This window comes from Cryptomeria japonica, chromosome 3 (assembly GCF_030272615.1).
Source record: "Cryptomeria japonica chromosome 3, Sugi_1.0, whole genome shotgun sequence".
Taxonomy (NCBI): Eukaryota; Viridiplantae; Streptophyta; class Pinopsida; order Cupressales; family Cupressaceae; genus Cryptomeria; species Cryptomeria japonica.
The window spans coordinates 693,591,674-693,617,749 of record NC_081407.1 but is presented as its reverse complement, the minus strand read 5'-3'; the positions used below and the strand labels follow the sequence as shown (position 1 = coordinate 693,617,749).

The following is a 26,076-nucleotide window of genomic DNA, read 5'->3' as shown; positions in this document are numbered from 1 at the left end:
CTTCAGCAGTGTTTGCCTCAGATGTTGATGTACTAGGATATTCCTAGGTTGCTTTCGGTAGCCTGCAATCCTTCTTGACATGTCCATTCTTGCCACAATTCCAGCATTTCACCCTTTTCTGCCCCTTTGATTTGGACCTAATTTGTCCACACTCAGTATTTGATCTTTCCTGAGTTCCGCCTCTTGCAATAAGGGCTTCATTAGAAGAAGATCCTTAAGATGTCTTCCGCCTTGAATCTTCAGAGATTAAAGCAGCCACCACATCCTCAAAGACCAGCTTCCCACTCGGTGCAGAATTACTGAGAGCCATAACCAACTGATCCCAACTATTTGGCAAGGAGCAAAGTAATATTGGTGCCTTATCTTTTTTGTCGATTTTCACACCCACTAAAGCCAACTTGCTTGTCGGTGTGTTGAAATCGTTCAAATGATCTGTGATAGATGAATTGCCACGCATCCTCAAATTATATAACTGTCTCCTTAGAAGAATTCTGTTTGCTAATGACTTCGTCTCATACAGCTTTGCAAACTTATTCCACAAGTCATGAGCAGATTTCTCCTCTGCAACATTGAACATAACTGAATCTGCTAGAGATAACTGGATTGTTGCTCTAGCCATGCTATCCATGGTATTCCAATCTCCCATGCTCATATTTGCAGGTTTTGATGATACTCCTTTAAGAGCTTGTCACATCCATCCTTCACCAACAAAGCTTGAATCTTAAGCTTCCATAGAGCAAAATTTAAACCATCAAACTTATGTACCTCAAATCTGGTAACACTATTTCCAGCCATTGCTCACTTCTAAAAACAAACAACTTCTACACAAATAACCTAAGCTAACCTGGTAAAAATATACCAGTAAAAAGCCACGGACAAATATTTTTCTGGTGCAGGTAGGGGATACAGGTAGCGGATACAGAGGAACAACTTGTTATTTCAAATCAAGCTTATCTAACACTTTCAAGCTGTTTTGAAGAGTTAATTTACAAATTAACATGGATTCGGTCAGAAGATATGGCATTCATGATATGGAATTTCTGCAGCCCATGATAATTTAGGTTAGTATATTTCTGGAATATGAAGTTGATGAGGGCAAACATTTATATAATCAAATCTTATTTAAATTCAGAAATATAGCAAATCAAATTCATTGCAAATTAATACGGTTTTTTCTGGATTAGACCATGCAGAATTTTTATGATCAATATTTTGAATCAAACACTATGATCTATCATCGGAACATATAATATAATAAGAAAAGAAAATTGATCTACCCTTGCTATCTAACCTGAAGATGAATCATAATGTTTGATTGAAACATTGATGACAAAATCTACATGGTCTGAAAAAAAACATGCCATGAAAACGTCATGAATCTATTCATTGTAGATGTTAAGCATTCGGACTTCTGATTAGTATAAATCGTAACTTACAAATCTCTTCCCAAAATGGAGTTTAAACATAAATCTAAATATAAGATCTTAGAAACACATTTAGTCGAGGGCAAGGTGTTTATCAAGATACATACAACCACAGAAAAGGAAATAGTTTGACCATATTCATGTGATAGAACATTTTGGGGAAAATATGTTCATCTTAATATCTCCTACACGATTTCTTTTCTTGAGGAAGAACTGAAACAAAGAGAGATGTGATTACATGTTTTCCCGACAAAAAAAAAACAAGGAAAAGAAAGGACTGCAAATGGTCTGCATACGATCTCCACTGTCAAAATTAATCTGTCAAGAAACTGACTGAGAGATTTCCTCCTCTTGATGTCTTCTCTTGGACTTCTGCCTTGTATTGTAAAGCCAATATTTCAATGTGGTGGGTTCAATTCCAACGTTTTCACACACTGCATCAATGTCCTCTTTTGTCAATCCAGCCAATGTCCATCCCACTTCCATTGCGAAATCATTTAGTTTGGTGATCTGCTCTGTGCTGAATCTGGTCCTCTTCCTTTTCTCCTTCCTCTCATTGAATGCAGATTCACATAACTGAAGTGGGTTTGTTCTCCCTGTCCTTGCCCCATCATTATGATTAGTATTAACTGTATTGTTATTGCTCAAAATATATTTCCCATTCTTGAACTGATTCAGAAGCGAAGAAGAGCAGTCAGAATTGCCCCCATCCTTGATTGCATTGAGTGCCGCCTCTTTCTTCACACATTGCAGAGTGGTGAGGCAATCAGCGGTAACCATCATTGATTTTGCAGCCTTTCTTAAGCCATCCAAATTTTTGAGAAAAGAAGCAACATTAAAACTCTGTTCAAATTGATAGGGTTGAGGTGCATTTGCAGAAAAGTTTACTTCTCCTTGACCCTTAACTAAATGTTGCTGAATTGCACAAACGGTCTGATTTACACTAAGAGTTACCTCGTTTGCCACACTCTTGATGGCAGCAATGCAATCGTAGGTTTGTCTGGGCCTACCCTCCTCACCACCTTCAATGGCAAAGCCATCCTTATCACAGAGCACACGGCGGTGAAAGCTCCTGTGACACTCGCATGCAGCACACAGTAGAGAACCAGCAGTAGCACTGTCTTTGCCTTCTCCCCCCTCATCTGAACAAGGCATGAATTCCCCACACCCATCAACCACTGTACACCCCTTTTCAGCAGCCATGTTTCTCTGGCATTCTCTGTAAAAGTAGACACCCTGCTTATGCTCTTGCCTGCTAGAGGCCTCTTTGGCCTGCTGCTTTTCCTCTTCCCAAGCACACCACCTTTCCTCCATTGATTGCCCTTCTGATTCTTCCACCGAAGCGCACCCCACATTATTATTGTTCTGATCTGCACTCTGCTGCTGCTGTTGTTGTGACTGATGATCTGTATTTGGGGGGCAAGTGCTCTGCTTCTCCTGCATCATCCCCTGATCAAAATCCCACCTCCCCGCCACTGAATCCTCTGCGGGCGCCATCTCAGCCTCTTTTGCCTGTGTAGTCTCAATCTTCACATCCTTTTCTTGGGCGTCAGACTTTTCAACTGGAGGCTGTGGCAGAGGTGAATTGAAAACAGACTGGTCATTTCTCATTCCCAAATTCTCAACACCCACAACACCCCCTGTGCCTTCCGGACCATCAACAACTGAACCCTCAAGCATTGACCACCCCAGTAAATCCCTTTTCTCACCTTCACCTGCATTCACAGCCTCTGTCCTTATCCCATAATTCACATTTTGGTGATCATTCTGCTGCATCCCCATCCCCATCCCCATCCCCATCCCCATCCCCATCCCCATCCCCATGCTCATTCCCATTCCCATTTCCCCCAAAGGGACTATGGAACCCATGCCCAGTCCTAGCCCCAATGACTCCCTCCCATTGAACTGGGAATGATCCAAACCCATGGCATTCCAGTACTTTTCTTGCCTATCATTTGAATTAAACATCTGCTGCTGCTGGCTGTTTCCTCCCCCTCCAGCTTGTCGAAGATGAAGGGGATTGATTGCCATGCTCTCCACCATTGAGGTTCCCATAAGTGGGTTCTCACAAGGAAATGCAGACAAACCCATTCAACCTTATTACAAAAGAATCCCAATCCAAACACCCCAATAGATAGAAGCTCGACCTTGCCTCTCCAGAGGACAACGAAATCAGTGAAACTAAGCTTCTGTTGTCCCCTCTTTTCATGTCGAAGCTTCCATGAAAGAGGAGAGGAATCCCGCTCTTCATCCCCGTTACACAACCAACTTTCCTTCATCTATATAAATTTCCCAGATTTCCCTATAAAAGCGGTTATTTCATATTTCGAAAAGCGGTTGTACATTTTGTCAATACCCTCGCAGCCTTCACAAAATCTCATGCATCCCAAACTCTTAACATTTGCAGCAATCGAGAATAAAAGTTTTTAAAGTATCCATCATCTTCAAATAATGTATAAAAAATGCATCCCACTATGTCCACTTAGGGGAAGAGCAATAAAAATTATCAATTTTTGTGTGTTTATGCATCAATAGTTGTGACTTTAAAGTTTTTATTGTTAGGAAATGTACCATTAGTTGTGAAAAGTAACCAATCATGTGATGGCACGTCAAATGCACAAGTATTGGGGCCTCTTTTGCACGCCTATTGGTCTCACTTTTTTGGGGTTGTTTTGGACACCTTGGCAAAAAACATGCCAATGTGGCACCATACTTGATAATGTGGCCTTGAAACCTTAGTTTTAAGCAGGGGACTCGCGAAGTAAGCTATTGTAAAAAAATGGGAGTGATTTGAAATTTCCACGTAGGATTTTGAGAAGCGCAAAGTTAGGGTGCACAACTATTGGGTCCTCTCCCCTATATCCTGTGGGGGGAACTGTGAACCAAATACTTGTGATTTTGAGTATACACTGAAAGATTGGGGTCTTTTGGCAATGAAGTTTCCTTTCCTAGTGCATTTTTCTATAGTAGAGGAGAGGGTCCATGGTTGTCTATGTAGTAATAATTGCTCATGTTTTGCATATATAACTTTGTAAATAATTTTTGCATTATAATCACTACAAAATGCTAAAAAATGAATAGAACTTCTCACATTCACTAATGAATGAATGTGGTCAAAATGCATACAAGTGTATTTTTATAATAGGAAAAGTTGTTTCAAAATATCTACTTTTATAATTACTTAAAATCTTTATGTTTACAATAATCACCCACTTGCACAAGGTGCAAAATTCAAATAGTTTATTTATATATACACATCTTCATTCACATCTATTGGTGCCTAATCTACCATGAAATTGAACTCCACCCAACTCAATGGGCTTTCAAATGCACATTCTCTCATACTTTCTCTCGCATCCACATGGGTCAACTCCATTTACTATAGGTACTTGCAAAAATAATACATGGCATGAGGCTCCCCCTTAGGACACCATATGACCCCTTAGGACACCATATGGTATCGTGAGGGGTCATAAGGTGTCGTATGGGGTCATATGGTGTCCTAAGGGTACATAGAACACCATATGACCCCTTAGGACACCATATGGTGTTTTTTAGGGGTCATATGGTGTCCTGAGGGCTCATATAGTGTCCCAAGGGGTCATAGAACACTATATGACCGCTTAGCACACCATATGTTCTCATTAGGGGTCATATAGTGTCCTAAGGGGTCATAGAACACCATATGACCCCTTAAGACACCATATGTTATCGTTGGGGATTATATGGTGTTGTATGGGGTCATATGGTGTCCTAAGGGGTCATATAACACCATATGACCCCTTAGGACACCATATGACCCCTTAAGAAATCATATGACCCCTTAGGATACCATATGGTGATGTTAGGGGTCATATGGTGTTCTAAGGGGTCATAGAACATCATATGACCCCTTAAGACACCATTTGGTGTTGTTAGGGGTCATATGGTGTCCTAAGGGGTTATAGAACACCATAGGACACCATAGGACACCATGTAACCTCTAAAGACACCATATGACCCCTTAGGAAACCATATGGTGTCATTAGGGGTCATATGGTGTCATGTGGGGTCATATGGTGTCCTAAGGGGTCATAGAACACCATATGACCCCTTAGGACATCATATGACCCCTTAGGAAGCCATATGACCCCTTTGGACACCATATGGTGTTGTTAGGGGTCATATGGTGTTCTAAGGGGTCATAAAACACCATATGACTCTCTCATATATCTTCCTTACTCTCTTGTTCTCTCTCTCTCCATTCTCTAGGTCACCACCATCTCTCTCTCTATTCTTAAGGGGTCATATGGTGTCATATGACCCCTTAGGACACCATATGACCCCTTAGGACATTTGGTGTCCTAAGCGGTCATTAGGTGTCTTATGACCCCTTAGGACACCATATGACCCCTTAGGTGTCGTTAGGGGTCATATTGTGTCCTAAGGGGCTATATGGTGTCCTATGAACCCCTAAGACACCATATGACCCTTTAGGTGTTGTTAGGGGCCATATTGTGTCATAAGGGGTCATAGGGTGTCCTATGACCCCTTAGGACACCATATGGTATTGTTATGGGTCATATGGTGTCCTAAGGAGTCATATAGTGTCAGATGAAGGACACCATATGGTGTCGTTATGGTCGTATGGTGTGCTAAGGGGTCATATGGTGTTGTATGACCCCTTAGGACACCATATGGTGTTGTTATGGGCTATATGGTGTTTTAAGGGGTCATATGGTGTCCTATGACCCCCTAAGGGGTCGTTAGAGGTCATATGGTGTCCTATGACCCCCTAAGGGGTCGTTAGAGGTCATATTGTGTCCTATGACCCCTTAGGACACCATATGACCCCTTAGGATACAATATGGTGTCGTTATGGGTCGTATGGTGTCCCGAGGGGTCATATGGTGTCTGATGACCCCTTAGGGCACCATATGACCCCTTAGGATACAATATGGTATTGTTATGGATCATATGGTGTCCTAAGGGGTCATATGGTGTAGGACACCATATGAGCCCTCATATGGTGTTGTTATGGGTTGTATGGTGTCCTAAAGGGTCATATGGTGTCCTATGATCCCTTAGGACACCATATAGTGTCATTATGGGTCTTATGGTGTGCTAGGGGTTCATATGGTGTTATATGACCCATTAAGACACCATATGACCCCTTAGGACACCATATGGTGTCATTATAGGTCATATAGTGTGCTAAGGGGTCATATGGTGTCATATAACCCCCTAAGGGGTTGTTAAGGATTATATTGTGTCCTAAGGGGTCATATTGTGTCCTATGACCCCTTAGGATACAATATGGTGTTGTTATGCATCATATGGTGTCCTAAGGGGTCATATGGTGTTCTATGACCCCATAGGACACCATATGACCCTTAGGTGTCATTAAGGGTCATATTGTGTACTAATGGGTCATATGGTATTCTATGACCCCTTAGGACACTATATGGTGTCATTATGGGTTGTATGGTGTCCTAAGGGGTCATATAGTGTTCTATGACCCCTTAGGACACCAAATTAACCCCTTACATGTCATTAGGGTTCATATTGTGTCCTAAGGGGTCATATGGTGTCCTATGACCCCTTAGGTGTCGTTAGGGGTCATATTGTGTTCTAAAGGGTCATATGGTGTCCTATGACCCCTTAGGACACCATATGACCCCTTAGCACACCATATAGTGTCAATATGGATCATATGGTGTCCTCAGGGGTCATCTAGTGTCCTATGACCCCTTAGAACACCACATGGTGTTGTTATGGTTCGTATGGTGTCCTAAGGGGTCATGTAGTATCCTATGACACCTTAGGACACCATATGGTATCGTTATGGGTTGTATGGTGTCCTAAGAGGTCACATGGTGTCCTATGACCCCTTAGGACACCATATGACCCCTTAGATGTCAGTAAGGGTCATATTGTGTCCTAAGGGGTCATATGGTGTCATATGACCCCTTAGGACACCATATGACCCCTTAGGTGTCATTAGGAGTCATATTGTGTCCTAAGGGGTCATATGGTGTCCTATGACCATTTAGGACACCATATGACCCCTCAGGACATCATATGGTGTTGTTATGGGTTGTATTGTGTCCTAAGGGGTCATATGGTGTGCCCTTAGGGCACCATATGACTCCTTAGGTGTTGTCAGGGGTCATATGGTGTCTTGTGATCCCTTAGGACACCACTTGGTGTCGTTATGGATCGTATGGTAGCCTAAGGGGTTATATAGTGTCCTATGAACCCTTAGGACACCATATGGTGTCGTTATGGATCGTATGGTGTGCTAAGGGGTCATATGGTGTTCTATGACCCCTTAGGACACCATATGGTGTCATTATAAGTTTTTTGGTGTGATAAATGGTCATATGGTGTCCTATGTCCACGTAAGGGGTTGTTAAGGGTCATAGTGTCCTAAGGGGTCATAGTGTGTCCTATGACTCCTTAGGACACCATATGACCCCTTAGGATACAATATGGTGTCTTTATGGGTCATATGGTGTCCTAAGGGGTCATATGATATCCTATGACCCCTTAGGACACAATATGGTGCCATTATGGGTCATATGGTGTCCTATGACCCCTTAGGACACCATATGACCCCTTAGGTGTTGTTAGGGATCATATTGTGTCCTAACGGGTCATATGATATGTTATGACCCCTTAGGACACCTTATGTTGTCATTATGGGTTGTATGGTGTCCTAAGGGGTCATATGGTGTCCTAAGGGATCATAGGACACCATAGGACTATAATGATACCATATGGTGCACTAGGGGGTCATATGGTTTCCTAAGGGGTCATAGGATACCATACGAACCATACTGACACCATATGGTGTACTAAGGGGTCATATGGTGTCCTAAGGGGTCATAGGACACCATATGACCCCTAACAACACCTATGGGGTCATATGGTGTTCTATGACCCATTAGGACACCATATGGTGTTGTTATGGGTCGTATGGTGTCCTAAGGGGTCATATGGTGTCCTGACCACTTAGGACACCATATGGTGTCGTTATGGGTCGTATGGTAACCTAAGAGGTCATATGGTGTCCTACGACCCCTTAGGTGTCGTTAGGGGTCATAATATACGAGGAAAGAGAGATGAGAGACCTCGATGATAAGAGAGAGGATTGAGACAGATAGAGGGGGTGAGAGAGAGGTGAGTAATGAGACTTGATGTAGAGGTAGATAGGTGGAGAAGAAGGAAGTGAGAAACCTAGAGAGAGGAGAGAGAAAGTTGATGACATAGAATGTAGAAAGAGAATACAAGAGGAAGAGAGAATAAAAAAGTGGGGGAGTGAGATATATATGGGGGTATGTATGGATGGGTAAATAGAGAGGGAGAGGGGAAGAAAGGAAGAGAGACACCTAGAGAGGGGAGGGAGGGAGAAGATAAGAGATAGAAGAAAGAAGAGAGGAGTAAGAGAGGATGGATGGAGAGGAAGACATGAAGTGAGAGACCTATGGAAGGAAGAGATAAAGAGGTTAGGGGAGGAAGAGAAGAGGAGGGAGTTCATAAAGGGATAGGGTTAAGGAGGAGGGAGAGAGAGATAGAGAGGGAGAGAGAACTATAGAGGGGACATATAGATAGGTGAGAGACCTAGATTGTGAGAGAGGAGTGAGATAGATAGAGAGGGATAAAGAGAGGCGGGTAACGAGACCTATATGCAAAAGTAGATAGGTGGAGAGGAAGGGAGGGAGAAACCTAGAGAGGGGAGAGAGGGCGGGTTGGAGAGTTAATGAACTACACAATGAAGATAGAGAATAAGAGAGGAAGATAGATAATGAGAGAGTGGGGGAAGTAGATATAAATGGAGAGGGGAAGAAAGGAAGGGAGAGATTCAGAGAGGGAAGGGAGAGAGAAGAGAAGAGATAGAAGAACAAAGAGATGAGTAAGAGGGGATGGATGGAGAGGTAGAAATGGAGGGAGCGAGAGACCTTGAGAATGAGGATATGGATCTAGGTTTGGAGAGAGAGAAGAGAGGGAGAGTGTTCATAAATAGATAGGGGCAAGGGAAAGTGAGGGAAAGGTGGAGAGGGAGGGAGAGAACTAGAGGGTGGACAATTAGATAAGTGAGAAAAATAGAGGGGGAGAGAGAGGTGGGTAATAATATAGGGAGAGAGGTAGTGAGGTGAATAGGGAGGGAAGGAGAGCCCTGGATATGGGGAGAGAGAGGATAGAAGGGATCGGTAGTGAACAAGAGAAATGAGTGGGAGGGGAGAGAAATAATAAGAGACTAAGAGAGAAGAGGGAGGAAGGGAGTCAAGGATATAAATTAGGGTACAAGGAAGGGATTAAAGGTAGAGAGGGTGGGATATACCTAGAGAGGGGGGAGAGAGAGAGAGAGAGAGAGAGAGAGAGAGAGAGAGAGAGAGAGAGAGAGAGAGAGAGAGAGAGAGAGAGAGAGAGAGAGTTTAGCGAAGATAAAGATAGTGAGATACATATCTAAAGAATGCTAATAGGAGCATGTTGATTACTGAATTTTGACTAAGTATGAAATTCAATATGATCCTCTAAAAACTAGAATCTACATTATAACTCCTATAGAGTTGAAACCACTCTCAAACATCCTGCCAATATATATACATGAAATATAACTTAAAGTGACTTATACTTAAATGTTATATTTCATGTATTTATTCTCCTCTCAGGATGGGTATAAGTTGTGCCCAAGTTGAAAAATTTGCATCACAAAACCTTCAAATTGGACAATGCAGTACATTTGGCATGCGCCAAATGGGAAAAGTCAATTTTTTTCATTTGGCGAGCACCATTTGGCGCTCACCAAATGGTCTGCATTGGAAACCACCAACCCCTTTGGGTTGGATTGTACTTGGGCATCCAGCCCAAAGGGTTGGACGACCATTTCAGGCCTAAGACGTGTTTTTAACAGAAGATTAGAAAATTTTCACATATTTTTGGCCGTGCTCTCCATCAGGTTTGCACGTGTTTCAATAAAACTAAAAAAAATACCATAGAGACCTTGATCTCTCTCTTAGCTATCCAAGAATGTAATTATTTTCACATTTTGATTTCGTTAAGGCTTTCATCTATAGTTTCTTTTGTTAGTGTGTCCGTTTTTTATCAAAAACCAACATGCACTATTTTGGGTATAATTTTTGACACGTTCATCAGATTTTGAAGAAACTTACATTTTTAGAAACTAGACTCCATTCTACACAATTTAAAAAAAAAAATTTGATTTTTGATTAGTTATCAATGATTTTAGGGGGGAGCACGCTCAACTTTCTATTTTTCAGGATGTGTCAACTTCAAAAATTAGTAAAAAATCATATACTCATTAAAAAAATTAGCTGAAAAATATTGTATAAACTAAAAGGTGTCAGCTAATTTCTCACCAAAGCGATTTTAAAAATTCAAAAAAAAAGTTAACATTTTAGGGGGGCCACAATAGACGCTATGTTATGTTTTTTGCATAAAAACAAGACCACTTTTTGTGGCCCCACTTTTTGAAGCCCTTAATCTCCACCATTTTCAAAAGAAATTAGTAGTTTAGAAAGTAGACTTGAAGCACTCTAACTCTTGTTCTTGTTGCATCTTCAAATTTGGAGTGTAACTATCTTCAATTTGTCGTTCAAGTTCAAACTTTGTTGATTTCAGAAAAAAAGTGGCATCTTAAGACCCCCTTTTGGTACCACAAATTGGTGCACACACCCTTTCATCCAATTTGATTTTGTTTTGAAAAAGATATTCCAATTTTTGTAAAGCACTGTCAAAACCCTTCCTAGGGTTAACAGTGACCATAAATAATGTAATGCATCATTTGTAGCCATAGGAAAACCACCAAAACTGGTGGGAACTTGTAAAATATCATGCCTTTTCATATTTTGGTGTTTGCAAGGGCTCATGAGTAATTTTGGCACGTGCTAGTTGAATGCAAGGGACTAATTTCTGAGTCACAGTCTAAAACACAGTGATTTCATGAGTTTGAAGTGGTGTGAATGCATCAATGGTTCTTAGGGAGTCTAGTGAAGGGAAAGAGGAATGTGTGAGGGCTCCATTGACAAGGGCAAGGGTCACCAAGTTGAAGAACCAATAACTAAGCAAACCTTTAGCTGTCCTAAGTTAGAAGTGACTGTGATTGTCTTAGAAAAACCAATGAGACAACAATTTCTTGTTTGCCAAATAGGGTGTGATGGGAAGTTCAGTGGTGGGAGTTTTGGGAAGGTTAGTACGTGGACCCTATAAAGTCCTAGAATCCTTTTGGAGGCACTTAGGAGAGGGGAGGAAGGTCATGTTCATTATTGTCCCAAGCCTACGTTAACACCATGGCCATGTACAGGAGCTTCCTTTTCTAATTGGAAGAGTAGTTAACATTAACACCATTGGCTATTCCCCACAAATTCATGTTCATCAATTGTATTTGGTTTTTTACTTTCTAGGTGTGGAATTTGAGTTCAAAATATTTTTGTAATGGAATTTTCGTTCCTAGATAATACCATAGAAAATAAGGCTCTTCCACAAAAATCAAAATTTCCTAAAGATTTCACACTTTGGAAGATTATTTGAAAGATGCCTTTACAAAATTTGTAGCTCAAAAAAAAATTATTGAATGTAGAAAAAAATAATACCCATGATTTTTTGGCATTGCTCATGTGCCCTATCCTTCATTTGAATGCCCTAGCTATGACTCATTAACGGTAAAATTTGGCTTGCATATCCTCTACAAACTTTCATGTGCAACATTAGCCACTAGCCATTGTGCGACCTTCGAAAATGGTGATTTTCTTCACCTCTTTGCCCTTTTGAAACCTTCATTTGGTTTTTTTGCTTGTGATGTGACAATGGCCTTCCAAAAGGGAAAAACCTTTTCCATGATTGTTTGACATGCAATTTTTAGCAGTTAAAAAAATTATGCCCTTGTCTACAAAAAAAATTGATTCTTTTGCTTGCATACTGGATCGTGCCCTAACGATTGATGCCCGATTGTGATACTTTGATTTATGTGTGCCCTTGTGACTTTATTTTTTACAATGTTAGACATGCAATTTTTTATGAGTACCTAGAGAAAGGTAATGTTTGAGCTTGTGGGAAAGCTAGCTTCAAGGGAGATTATCAAACCATTGACCACATATTTACACTCTAGGCTATTGTTGAGAAGGCTAACCACCGCTCTTCCATAGTCTTTTGTTGTTTATAGACTTTTCGAAGGACTTTGACTCAATTGGGAGACACTTGCTTTTCCAACAAAAAGATGATGTTGACATTTTGGATTCTCTCATTAGCATTGCTTGTAGGCTTTATGAAATTTATTGGGCAGCTTCATTCTTACAATATCTTCAACTTGACGAGGAGAACAATTGGGTTCAAACAAGGGTTTCCTATCTCCAACCCTCTGTAACATCTACATTGACAAGTTGGTGGAGCGTATTATTTAAAAAAAAAAAAATCACCGTCAGAATTCCGTCCCAACTTTGCACCGACGACCAAACCATCGAACATACAACATCCTCGTCGATGCATAGTTCCTGGTAGGTGTCGCAATTCCGATGCCAAGCGATGAAACATCCGACGAGGATGTTGTATGTCCAATGACACTGTATTGTCGGACGCTCGTTGTAATCCTCGTCGATGCAAGTTCCTAGCAGGCATCGGAATTCCGACATCCATCCGACGAGGATGCTTTACGCCCGACAACATTCTCTGGCTGGATGAACGGTCATGCCTGTCGTCAGAAGAGTTCAGGATTTCGTCAGAATTTTGACAGTAGATGGCATCGTCGGAATGACCGACGATGAGTTTTCGATGGCTTCGTTTGTTGGTAATCCGATGAAAAATAGTCAAAATTCTGACGATAGACCGTCGAAAATCAACCCCAAATGTACTAGTGTTGTCTCCTCACAATCATATCCTATTGTCAACAACCAAATCTCTATCCTCACAGGGGTTCAAAGTTACTATGAATAAGCTCCTAACATTAGGATATAGCTCAATCCTACCAATAATGAGGGGTATCTAAGATTTTAAAACCCAATTATGCAAATCAAGAAGAGAAGGCCACCCAATTGTTAACTATGCAAACCAAAACCCAACAATGATAAAAGTCTACATTTTGAATTACATTATGTCCAAAAACCATGATAATGGAAATCTAACACCAAGGAAGGGGTTGGATTCTTCTCACCAAGAAGGGTGAGAATTAACCCCCAAACTAGTAATGGAAGCATAGGACCATAGGAAACCACAATCAACACTTGAAGCACTAAACTAAGATAATGTATCCCTAATAATATATCTAGGAAGCATCCCAACCATCAATGTATCATCAATGATAACACCTAATGTGTCATCTAATATAGATGAAAATTATTTATTGTTACCTCTAGGAAAACCCCTACTAGGAATAGCTCCAATAAGAAGAAGAGTTGCAATCAACTAAGGAAAAAATCCTCTCAAACATCCGATGGTATGCACAAGCTAGATGTTTTAATAGTTGGTGACTCTAAGACCACAACTCACTCATCGATGTAAATGAAATAGGAAATTCAAAATGCACAACCCACACCTATGATTGTCAGGATTACAATAATGGAACTCCAAAGGATAGTGCTAGAGTTTTAGGGTTACACAAAAGAAGACTAGTTAAAATATTGTAGAACAAAGGAGAGTGGATGAGCCATTAGATTAAGATTTGAAAGATGGGTTCTTTCTCGAAAAGGTTTTTCCAAATTCTTATTATGAATACTTTTGTTTGATAATTGGAGGGTGTTTTTTTCTTGAAAAGTATTTCCAAGATAAACACTATGTCATTTTAGTATTATTTTTATTTTTATATTCTTTTTTAAACTAATAGATCATATTCTACATGCACATATTTCCCCACTAATTAGTGTAGTAAGTTTTTTAATTGTTAGCTTCCTTTGAACCATAGAAGAACAAAATAAACTAGACCTTATTTATAATTGAGAATATAGGCTTTGACATCAAACATAATGACCCTAAACTTAACCTAAGCTTTGATAATACAAAATGTTCATGTTAAAAAAAATACACTTGGAACTCTACTAAAATTTGTTAAATGACTTATAATATATACTGATTTATATGATTGTAACTTTGTGGTGGTACATAAACAATAAAGAGTCGTGGATTCTCTATACTTATATTAGAATAGAATGAAAATAATATAATTTCATAACATAATAGAAATAAATAATATCATATTATATAATATAATAAACACTCATATGTTTCACTAATTTCCCACTAATCAGTGTATGTGTCATATCACAAATATTGCCATACACTTGTCTCTTCTAAGAAAACAATTAAAAATAGAATAAAACACGACCTTCACTTACTTTTCATTCATAATATATTGCTCCTTTATGATTTTTAACATAGCTAGAGTAAACATGTAACACTTGTTACCTATTTTTCACAAAATAAGGTCCTAAAAGTGTTCAAATTAAAGTGGGAAAGGAGAACAATCAGTTTAAACAACTTTTCATTATTTATTTAGCAAGGTAATGGATTAAAGCAATGCTTTAATTAAAACTCTAAAAGATGTTTCCTAGGAGTTTTCCTACGTTGTTAACTCAGAAAAGATCACGCATTGGAGGGAAAGTTCACCTTCATGTTAAGCAAGCTTAAACTATGGTCACGATCTTATGAATAGATTTGAACCATTGTTTAAATATTTTGGTTAATAATGAGTTAGTTCACCCATGTAGGTTAGCTTCATGCAAGCAAAGCTCTAGAGATCTCTTTCTCACACATGGAAGCTTCAGTTGGAACCACAATGGTAGCCTTGAATAGGGAAAACATCACAGGTTTTTGATGAAAGAAGAATAATCTTAGATAAGGAGGAGCCTTCATGCTTGGTGCGAGTTTATGACTAATGATAAGGTTTAGAATTCCACGTTACAGCCTCTTAGAAGATGTGCATGTATGTTGCATGCACAAAGAGCAGTTCTAGGAGATCATACCAGGTGACAACTTTGTATTCAAGACAATTCAAGGCTTTTGGCATATGGTTTCGGGCACAATATGGGTTGGTTATTTTCTTTTGCATTTGTTTGAGAAATTCAAACATAAAATTGTATGATTTCTATAGGAAAACAATGCATTGAAGTTGATATAGGGGAGAGGAGCCAGTAGTCATGCACCCTAACTTCACGCTTCTCAAAATCTTACGTGGAAATTTCAAATCACTCCCAATTTTTTACAGTAGTTTACTTGGCAAGTCCCCTGCTTCTAACTAAGGTTTTAGGGCCACATCATCAAGTATGATGCCATATCAGCATTCTTTTTGCCAAGGTGTCCAAAACAACCAAAAAAAAAGAGAGACCAATAGACATGCAAAAGAGGCCCCAATACTTGTGCAATTGATGTGGCATCACATGATTGGGTACTTTTCTCAACTATTGGTACATTTCCTAATAATAACAACTTTAAAGTCACAACTATTAGTGCATAAACACACAAAAATTGATATTTTATGTTTCAAACAATAGTTTTTATTTGTACTATTATTAGAGCAAAAAGTATCGACAACCCTCACAACAATTGATACATGCTCAACAACTGATGCTCTTCCCCTAGTCCATATAATTCCTTAAACTGTTAAGGAAAATAAAACATAGGTCTTTTGTTTATTGTTTTATCACTATTAACCCTAGTAGCATAGAAGGCTCAATTGTAAGAAGTCATACAAGTTTGAGAGCAGAACAAAGCCCATTATGGATGAATTTATTGGGACTGTCTTTATGCGGTGATTGCGTTTATGCTCTTCTCAAAGCAACAAAGGGCAATAAGTTCAAAAGATCTGGAAGATGGCTGTCAAGTAGACAAAGCAAGAAAGAGCCACCAGATCTGAGTACAACCTAGGGTTTCTTGACGAAATAGATGAGACTTGTAAAGCAATGAATACATCGTGACATAGCAAAAGTGACAAATATTGGTAGTCACTTAAAGAGAACAGAGAAAATAAAATGCCCAACATGATAGTTGGAAGCCACGATTAAAATCCTTGTGAAAGATGTCAAGGAACAGTAGAAGCAAGGTACCGTAAAATAAAATGAGAAAGCATTTTCGCTAAGTAGTGGAGGGGGCCACGATGTTTGTAATATGCTTAAGTCTCAAACAAAGGAGTCCTAGAGCAACATGTCAGAACAGCCAACACAAGGGTTACAATGATAGTCATTGAGCTTTGCATTTAAGGACAATAAGTATTATCATTGTTTCACAGTGATACTTGGAAGGAAGGTCAAAATGATCCAATGATTACTGCGACAAAACGAAATGCAGAGAAGCAGTAGCACATCGCACAGAATGAAAAATCATTCCAAGTAAAGTTTTGCAGAGGTCACTGACAAAGTAGAGTTAAATCAGAAATCTGAGACCCTAGCAAAGATCACAACTGGTAACAGTGAACAAGAGCATTCATTAACAGTGAGGTCAAAAGGCTCCAAAAGTTAGATTGTTATAGAGGTCATCAGAATGGCTCGATAGAGTAAAAGAGAAGGGTTTCAGGAAAGGTACAAAACACAATGTATAGAGCAGAAATGAAAAGATGTCATCATGGCAGTACAACAAAACAAATACCAGTAATGGTAAATGCTTCTTAAGACAATTTTGTGCATACAAATTAATAGTATACAAGGAAAAGGAACACTTCATGACAAGAAAGAATTGCCTTAATGCTAAGAACCAAAAGCAGAGCTCTGTAGCAGCACTCTAGCTTTGATCAAAGAGCTTGGAAATAAATGTGTGTGTTAGATGAGTGTTAATAAACAGGAATTTATGAAACGTATGTATCTCAGATAACAAAGGATTTCATATTATGATATGTTTCATAGCCTATGTGTCAAGCGTAGCAATATGGTTCTCATAAGTTTTATCAAGAATAGTCCAAAACGAGCAAAGCCTTTATAAAGGGTCTCACCTGCAAACCCTAAGATCCTATGGCAAGCTTTCAAAGGCTTGCAAATCTGAAGAAACTTCCAAAACAGTAAATAGCAGCAAAATGAGAGAGCAGTCCATAGACCCAATGAACTGGGCAAGGATTTGTGAACCGGAACAAGACAATCAAATCAGAGGTTCGTAGACATGAAAGAGCTCTTTGATAGTGCAAAATCAATTCATGTACAGTCAAGATGTTGCAAACCTAAAACAGGGATATAGCAGTTAACAGAGATAGTAACGTTGCAAACAATGAAAGTAAAAGCACAGTGAAACCTTACTGTCATAGAGGAACATATATTGTGACAGGCTCCCATAGCAATAACAATCTTAAAGCACAAAAGACAATCAAGAATGTCAGTGACATAAGGCATCAAGATAGGTCAATATCAGAAAAGTAAAAGACAGTAGCAGGATTTGCCACAGTAAATACATGATTGAAGGGTAATGAATATTTAATGATAATCATGTTTAAGCATGAAAGTATTGATACACTTCACCAAGATAGTGTATAAGTTTACAAAGGAAATAAAGACATCCAAATCAAGAGAGATAGATCATTGACAGTAGACAGATAAAGCATGACTCTTTGTTAATGAATAATTCACAAGAGGCAGCTACCACTGTGCCATGACAGGGTTTGAGAAAGAACAAAATGTGAACAAAGGAAAAAATATGCACAACAATATGAACAACTGTCTCAGACCTAGATATAGAAGGAATAGTAGTCTTAAAACCTTCAAAAGGACAGTGAACAAATCAAATACAAAAAGACATGGCATGACAAATAAAATTCCTTGAGCTTGAGATGTCCTCACCACCAAAGCTAGCACAAGATTCAAATAAACTTCTCATATCACGCATTCATCAAGGAGAATGTGCAAATCAGTTATCAATCAATACAAACAGTTGCAACTTCAGTTTGAGAAGGCCTAAAAGGAAGAGTTTGGAGGCATTCACATGAGTTCCACATTAGTTTTGACTCTTCATAGGTACTAGACCACTCAAGATAGCTTTTGGAGCAGTTAGCAAACAGTTTGTAGCTGTTTCTAGTGCCCTTTTGCATTCTTTTTAACCAGTTTCGACCCAAGAAGAATCATTAATACAAAGAGATGGAGGTTTTGAGAAGACCAAGTTAGCATCACTAGTTCAAGTTGAGTTCTAGGATCCAAGAAGTAGTTCATACTCAAGTTATTTTTGAAGACTTCTTGTTAGCAGCAACAATGGAGGAAAACTGAAAAGCGGTTAATTCGTTTTCACCAGATCTACAAACTTAAGCACAAAAACAATTTTGATAAACTACAACAATAACAAAGATAACCAAATTGAAAACACAACATAAAACACCAAGATTTTAATGTGGAAAACCCGGTTAAGGGAAAAACCACGGTGGGAACCTACCCACAGTAAGATAATACTTTGCAGTAGTATGTGAAAATATTACAATGGGGAATACACATGCATTCAGACACACTGCCTAGAGCTCACTGCTCAAAAGATAATGACCCGGAAGGTTACAACCTTCAGGGAAGTCTCATTAACTTACAACAAGATTCAGACTACAATCTGGCAGGAATGAACTGTAATAATAGCATCTCCAAATGTCTGATGACAATTCCGGTTAAGCACAATTGTCTGCTCTGCAACACCAATCTCTCCCCAATACACTACACCGAAAGATGAATCCTTGTTCGCACATACACCACTCTCTGATAATACAGACACAGCCTTGATTACCAAATTACATGACAATATCACCTATTTATACAATTCATCAACCTTGACAACAAGGTCGGCCAAACCCTCAACTCACAATTACAAAATTACATCACACAATACAAAGATCGACCACCGAACCAATATAATGATTTACATGACATAACATGGACCTAATTCAAATGCTCAAATATGCAACACCACCAAAAATCACGCCAAGCTCAACCACAACACACTACAATACCAAGAAAACCGCATAACATGAAGAACATCACCGGTTCAACAAAATCACCAAAAAATCGCACAACGATTAATGCAGATCATCAGGACAAATAGGACACGATTAGGAAACACCAGCAAGCACGTTAGAATCATCAGTAACAATTGCACCAAGAATTCATACAAGTTGAGAGCAGAACAAAGCCCATTATGGATGAATTTATTGGGACTGTGTTTATGCAGTGATTGCGTTTATGCTCTTCTCAAAGCAACAAAGGACAATAAGTTCAAAAGATCTGGAGGATGGCTGTCAAGTAGGCAAAGCAAGAAAGAGCCACCAGATCTGAGTACAACCTAGGGTTTCTTGACGAAATAGATGAGGCTTCTAAAGCAATGAAAACATTGTGACATAGCAAAAGTGACAAATATTGGTAGTCACTTAAAGAGAATAGAGAAAATAAAATAAGCCCAACATTATAGTTGGAAGCCACAATTAAAATCCTTGTGAAAGATGTCAAGGAACAGTAGAAACAAGGTCCTGTAAAATAAAATGAGAAAGCATTTTCTCCAAGCAGTGGAGGGGCTACAATGCTTGTAATATGCTAAAGTCTCAAACAAACGAGTCCTAGAGCAACATGTCAGAACAACCAACACAAGGGTTACAATGATAGTCATTGAGCTTTGCATTTAAGGACAATAAGTATTATCACTGTTTCACAGTGATACTTGGAAGGAAGGTCAAAATGATCCAATGATTACTGCGACAAAAAGGAATGCAGAGAAGCAGTAGCACATGGCACAGAATGAAAAATCATTCCAAGTAAAGTTTTGCAGAGGTCAATGACAAAATAGAGTTAAATCAGAAATCTGAGACCTTAGCAAAATCACAACTGATAACAGTGAACAAGAGCATTCATTAACAGTGAGGTCAAAAGGCTCCAAGAGTTCGATTGTTATAGAGGTCATCAGAATGGCTCGATAGGGAGAAGGGTTTCAGGAAAGGTACAAAACACAATGTATAGAGCAGCAATGAAAATATGTCATCATAGCAGTACAACAAAACAAATACCAGTAATGGTAAATGCTTCTTAAGACAATTTTGTGCATACAAATTAATAGCATACAAGGAAAAGGAACACTTCATGATAAGAAAGAATTGCCTTAATGCTAAGAACCAAAAGTAGAGCTCTGTAGCAGCACTCTAGCTTTGATCAAAGAGCTTGGAAATAAATCTGTGTTAGATGAGTGTTAATAAACAGGAATTTGTTAAACGTATGTATCTCAGATAACAAAGGATTTCATATTATGATATGTTTCATAGCCTATGTGTCAAGCGTAGCAATATGGTTCTCATAAGTTTTATCAAGAATAGTCCAAAAGGAGCAAAGCCTTTATAAAGGGTCTCACCTGCAAACCCTAAGATCCTATGACAAGCTTTCAAAGGCTTGCAAATCTGAAGAAAGTTCCAAAACAGTAAATATTAGCAAAATGAGAGAGCAGTCCATAGACCCAATGAACTGGGCAAGGATTTGTGAACCAGAACAAGACAACCAAATCAGAGGTTCGTAGACATGAAAGAGCTCTTTGGTAGTGCAAAATCAATCCATGTACAGTCAAGATGTTGCGAACCTAAAACAGGGATATAGCAGTTAACAGAGATAGTAACTTTGCAAACAATGAAAGTAGAAGCACAGTTAAACCTTAATGTCATAGAGGAACATATATTGTGATAGGCTCCCATTGCAATAATAATCTTAAAGCACAAAAGACAATCAAGAATGTTAGTGACATAAGGCATCAAGATAGGTTAATATCAGAAAAGTAAAAGACAGTAGCAAGATTTGCCACAGTAAATACATGATTGAAGGGTAATGAATATTTAATGATAATCATGTTGAAGCATGAAAGTATTGATACACTTCACCAAGATAGTGTATAAGTTTACAAAGGAAATAAAGACATCCAAATCAAGAGAGATAGATCATTGACAGTAGACAGATAAAGCATGACTCTTAGGTAATGAAGAATTCACAAGAGGCAGCCACCAGTGTGCCATGACAGGGTTTGAGAAAGAACAAAATGTGAACAAAGGAAAAAATATGCACAACAATATGAACAAGTGTCTCAGACCTAGATATAGAAGGAATAGTAGTCTTAAAACCTTCCAAAGGACAGTGAACAAATCAAATACAAAAAGACATGGCATAACAAATTAAATTCCTTGAGCTTGAGATGTCCTCACCACCAAAGCTAGCACAAGATTCAAATAAACTTCTCATATCATGCATTCATCAAGGAGAATGTGCAAATCAGTTATCAATCAATACAAACAGTTGCAACTTCAGTTTGAGAAGGCCTAAAAGGAAGAGTTTGGAGGCATTCACATGAGTTCCACATTAGTTTTGACTCTTCATAGGTACTAGACCACTCAAGATAGCTTTTGGAGTAGTTAGCAAACAATTTGTAGCTGTTTCTAGTGCCCTTTTGCATTCTTTTTAACCAGTTTTGACCCAAGAAGAATCATTCATGCAAAGAGATGGAGATTTCAAGAAGACCAAGTTAGCATCACTAGTTCAAGTTGAGTTCTAGGATCCAAGAAGCAGTTCATACTCAAGTTATTTTTGAAGACTTCTTTTAGCAGCAACAATGGAGGAATACTAAGAAGCGGTTAATTAGTTTTCACCGGATCTACAAACTTAACCACAAAAACAGTTCTGATAAACAACAACAATAAGAAAGATAACCAAATTGATAACACAACACACAACACCAAGATTTTGACGTGGAAAACCCGGTTAAGGGAAAAACAATGGTGGGAACTAACCCACAGTAAGATAATTCTCTGCAGTAGTATGTGAAAATATTACAATGGAGAATGCACATGCATTCAAGCACACTGCTCAAAAGATAATGACCCAAAAGGTTACAACCTTCAGGGAAGTCTCACTAACTTACAACAAGATTCAGACTACAATCCGACAGGAATGAACTACAATAATAGCATCTCCAAATGCCTGATGACAATTCCAGTTAAGCACAATTGTCTGCTCTGCAACACCAATCTCTCCCCAATACACTACACCAAAAGATGAATCCTTGTTCACACATACACCACTCTCTGATAGTGCAGACACAACCTTGATTACCAAATTACATGACAATATCACCTATTTATACAATTCATCAACCTTGACAACAAGGTCGGCTAAACCCTCAACTCAAAATTAGAAAATTACATCACACAATACAAAGATCGACCACCCAACCAATATAATGATTTGCATGACATAACATGGACCTAATTCAAATGCTCAAATACGCAACACCACCGGAAATCATGCCAAGATCAACCACAACACACTACACCACCAGGAAAACCGCATAACATGAAGAACATCACTGGTTCAACAAAATCACCAAAAACTTGCACAACGATCAATGCAGATCATCAGGACAAATAGGACACGATTAGGAGACACCAGCAAGCACGTTAGAATCATCAGTAACAGTTGCACCAACACCACTTATCAAATCTTCATTTGTCAACGTCTGGAACTCAAGAACACTCAAACAACAGCAACTGTCACGAAGAAAGATAACTTGCAGAGCACCAAATCATGAACCATCTGAAATTAATATACACAAGACCATCCCAAACAATATCCCAAAATATCAGATCAAGATCTGATCACACCGGAATATACCAAAGGAAATACTAAACTCTACATAGCACCGATCAAATAAACAAACTGCAAAACCAAATCATATGATATAATCAATTAAGCTTCCCGAATCACTAACACCAGTACAAAAGAATATAATGATACTAAAGATACTCCATACAACAAACCATAATCACAAAGAACCAATCTACAATCATCAAAGCAGGAATATGTTGACATCAATGACAACAACATATCCTAGCACCAACAATGTCCAACACTTCTTTTATAAATCTTATTCTTTTCTCTTTCATTTTTAAGTTCTCTCTTTTTGCTTGCATTTTCAACAAGAAGCATTGTAACTCAGTATACTTTTTAGTTTTTTAGAAGCATTTTCAGAATTGTAATAGCAAGAAAGACTCTTTTCAGATTCAATAAAGCTACGGTTCTGTCAAATCCTTTAATTTGTCTCATTTTTGTAATGCTGAAACAAGAAATTTCACAAGTAATACAAGTTGTATGATGTGTTTTTGTTTGTTCAATCAAGTCAAAGTTGTGAAATTTAGTTTTCCTTCAGATAAACATTGAAGAACAAAACCTCCACATGAAACATTGATGTATTCTATGATTCTAATCAGGTTGTGAGCAAATTCATGTTTTGTTGGGTCAGTTTGTGAGTCAAATTCAGTAGTTTCAAACCTAAGTATTGGTGCATCAGCTCCTACCAGTAGTAGTTTTCAATTTGCAAACAAGATTTCTATCCTTTTCCCCAAACAATCCATAGTATTAGGAGGTATTCATTAGGAGAACCGGCTCATTCCAGAGATTGATCTTCATGGTAGGCAACTCATGGGCTTGAAGATCATTCCAAGTTGCATAGGATTGTTTAGCTTTTCAAGTTTGGCATAGGGTGCACATCCTTGTGACAACAACACTATTGTCATGTTTTTTAATAATTAAATCATGCAAGTTAGAATGCATCTTGACTCTATTATCCATATGACTAGTTTTTTATGCAAAGCTTCATTCTTCTTACAAACTATAGATTCTCCTGTAAAATCTATGTCATCTTCTCACATTCTCAAGCTTTCTACATCACTTTCTTGTAGTATTTGCATCCATAAGCATGCTATTATTAAGTTTTTATCTTCTTATCATTATGAATTCTTGCATGATTTCACTCTTCTTAGTGGATTTCCCTATTAAGAAAGAACGCATCCTACTCACCATCTTATGGAGTACGTATTCCTTTGAACTTTCAAAACAAGGTGATTTAGTCTCATACCTTCAATCTCGAAGCTCTTCCCTTTGTTATTTATGATATTCTTTTTTAAGGAATCCTTAATGTCATATTCTTGACATTTTTTAGGATCTTATCAATCCCTGCGATTTCTATCCATTATCATTCTCTTTGCACCCTTGATTTTCTATATATGTTTATATTTATACCTCTACTTATAATTATATAAAAAAGTCTCTATCTTCTATATCCAACCTCACAATTAATGATTTGTTACTCTTTGTAAGGTTCACAACCCTTACCCATATCAAAAAAATAAAAGATAACTCAATTTCACATAATACAAAAATGAAACGAAAAATATTCAATATACATAAATGGCATATTACATCTCATATGTAAAAGTGTCTAATTCTATATACAGTAAAGTAGCATAGGTTCTCATGCCCATTTGATCACAATAATACAAGTACCAATATATGAAACATAATCAATGAAGTCTCTAGCCACCACTAATTGCAATAGTAATCCACAAAAACAAGAGAGGAGAACATGGTTCAGGGGCTTTTTCACCAAACCATGAAGCTTACGCTTCCCTAGAATTCTTCTTACTTGAAGAATACCCGCCCTTGCATGAAATCCCTAACAACCCAAAAATGATAGGCAAGATGAAATTTGATGCAACTTGATTTATCTACATGCATTTGTATCTTGAACATGCAATGTCCAACTATCAAAATATGTCAAAGAATTTATGATATACTAGGCAAACATTCATCTTTTTCAATGAAAACATATAGCTTTGGCCAAAGCACTTAGAAACATATATTGGTATGTAGATCCTAAAAACAAGATCTACTCTTTGTTAGCCCATATTCAACACTCGTCTTAGAAGGTAAACCAATATACACATAGAAAAGTGAACTAATATCCCTAACAAGGACAATTCAAAGCATAACATGCATATTCCCAATTAAAATAACACTTATTATTTTCATACAAAATGATAAACAATGATACAAAATGCATCACTATGATTTCATGATATATCTTATGCAAATGTATAATACTTTTCAAGCAAAAATTATAGCTACAACTATGATAAAATCTGAGATACACTACAACAAGATCATTCATTTCTTTGGAAACATACATACAATTACATAAATATATATGTAATTGTGTGAAAAAGTATATCCAAAAATTTATAATCAGCAAAATGGAGATACAAAAATGTGTCATAATTTCATAAATTGCATTGCAAACAACATAAATAACCTTCTTTTCCTTTTATATACTAAAGCCTTTATTATGTACATCTTATTTTTATATTATTCCTAATCTATCTTTTGTATTACTTTGGAACAAATTTGATGCGGTCATGGGTTAGAATGACCCAATGTCATTAGATTTCCACAATCCATTAATTTATCTATATAATGCTTCTAGATTTCATTGTGTGAGTTTTTTTGCATCGACGTTTCGGATCACACTCTGTGATTCATCATCAAGATGATAGAGAGCACCAGGAGAAAAATGATGGATCACCCTGATGATGGATCACAGAGTGTGCTCCAAAACGTCAATGCAAAAAAACTCACACAATCAAATCCAAAAGCATTATACAAATAGAATGACCAAGTCGAGTTTTTTTTTGAATTATAATTAGAAAAACACGTCCAGATTACTTTTGCTTTCAAAAACTCAATTGTGGTTTTATTATAAGTTTAACGGGTACGAGGTTTTAATATTAAAACTTCATACATGTTAAGGATCAAATTTTTCAAACACGTTACCTGCGTTTTTGGTTTTTTAGGTAAGTGGCCATTTTTTTGTTCACCATCTTGGTGCACATACCCAAAAAGAATTCATCTATTTCAGCGAAAAC

The 26,076-nt window shown here is 38.0% G+C and overlaps 1 protein-coding gene across 1 annotated transcript; it reads right to left on the bottom strand.

Annotated features, from left to right (window-relative positions):
- Positions 1-1,638: 1,638 nt before the first annotated feature.
- Positions 1,639-3,229, bottom strand: LOC131078346 (uncharacterized). The gene has a single exon (XM_058016015.2). It carries the CDS (start codon positions 3,222-3,224, stop codon positions 1,746-1,748), a length of 1,479 nt encoding a protein of 492 aa, XP_057871998.2. The 5' UTR covers positions 3,225-3,229; the 3' UTR covers positions 1,639-1,745.
- Positions 3,230-26,076: the final 22,847 nt, after the last annotated feature.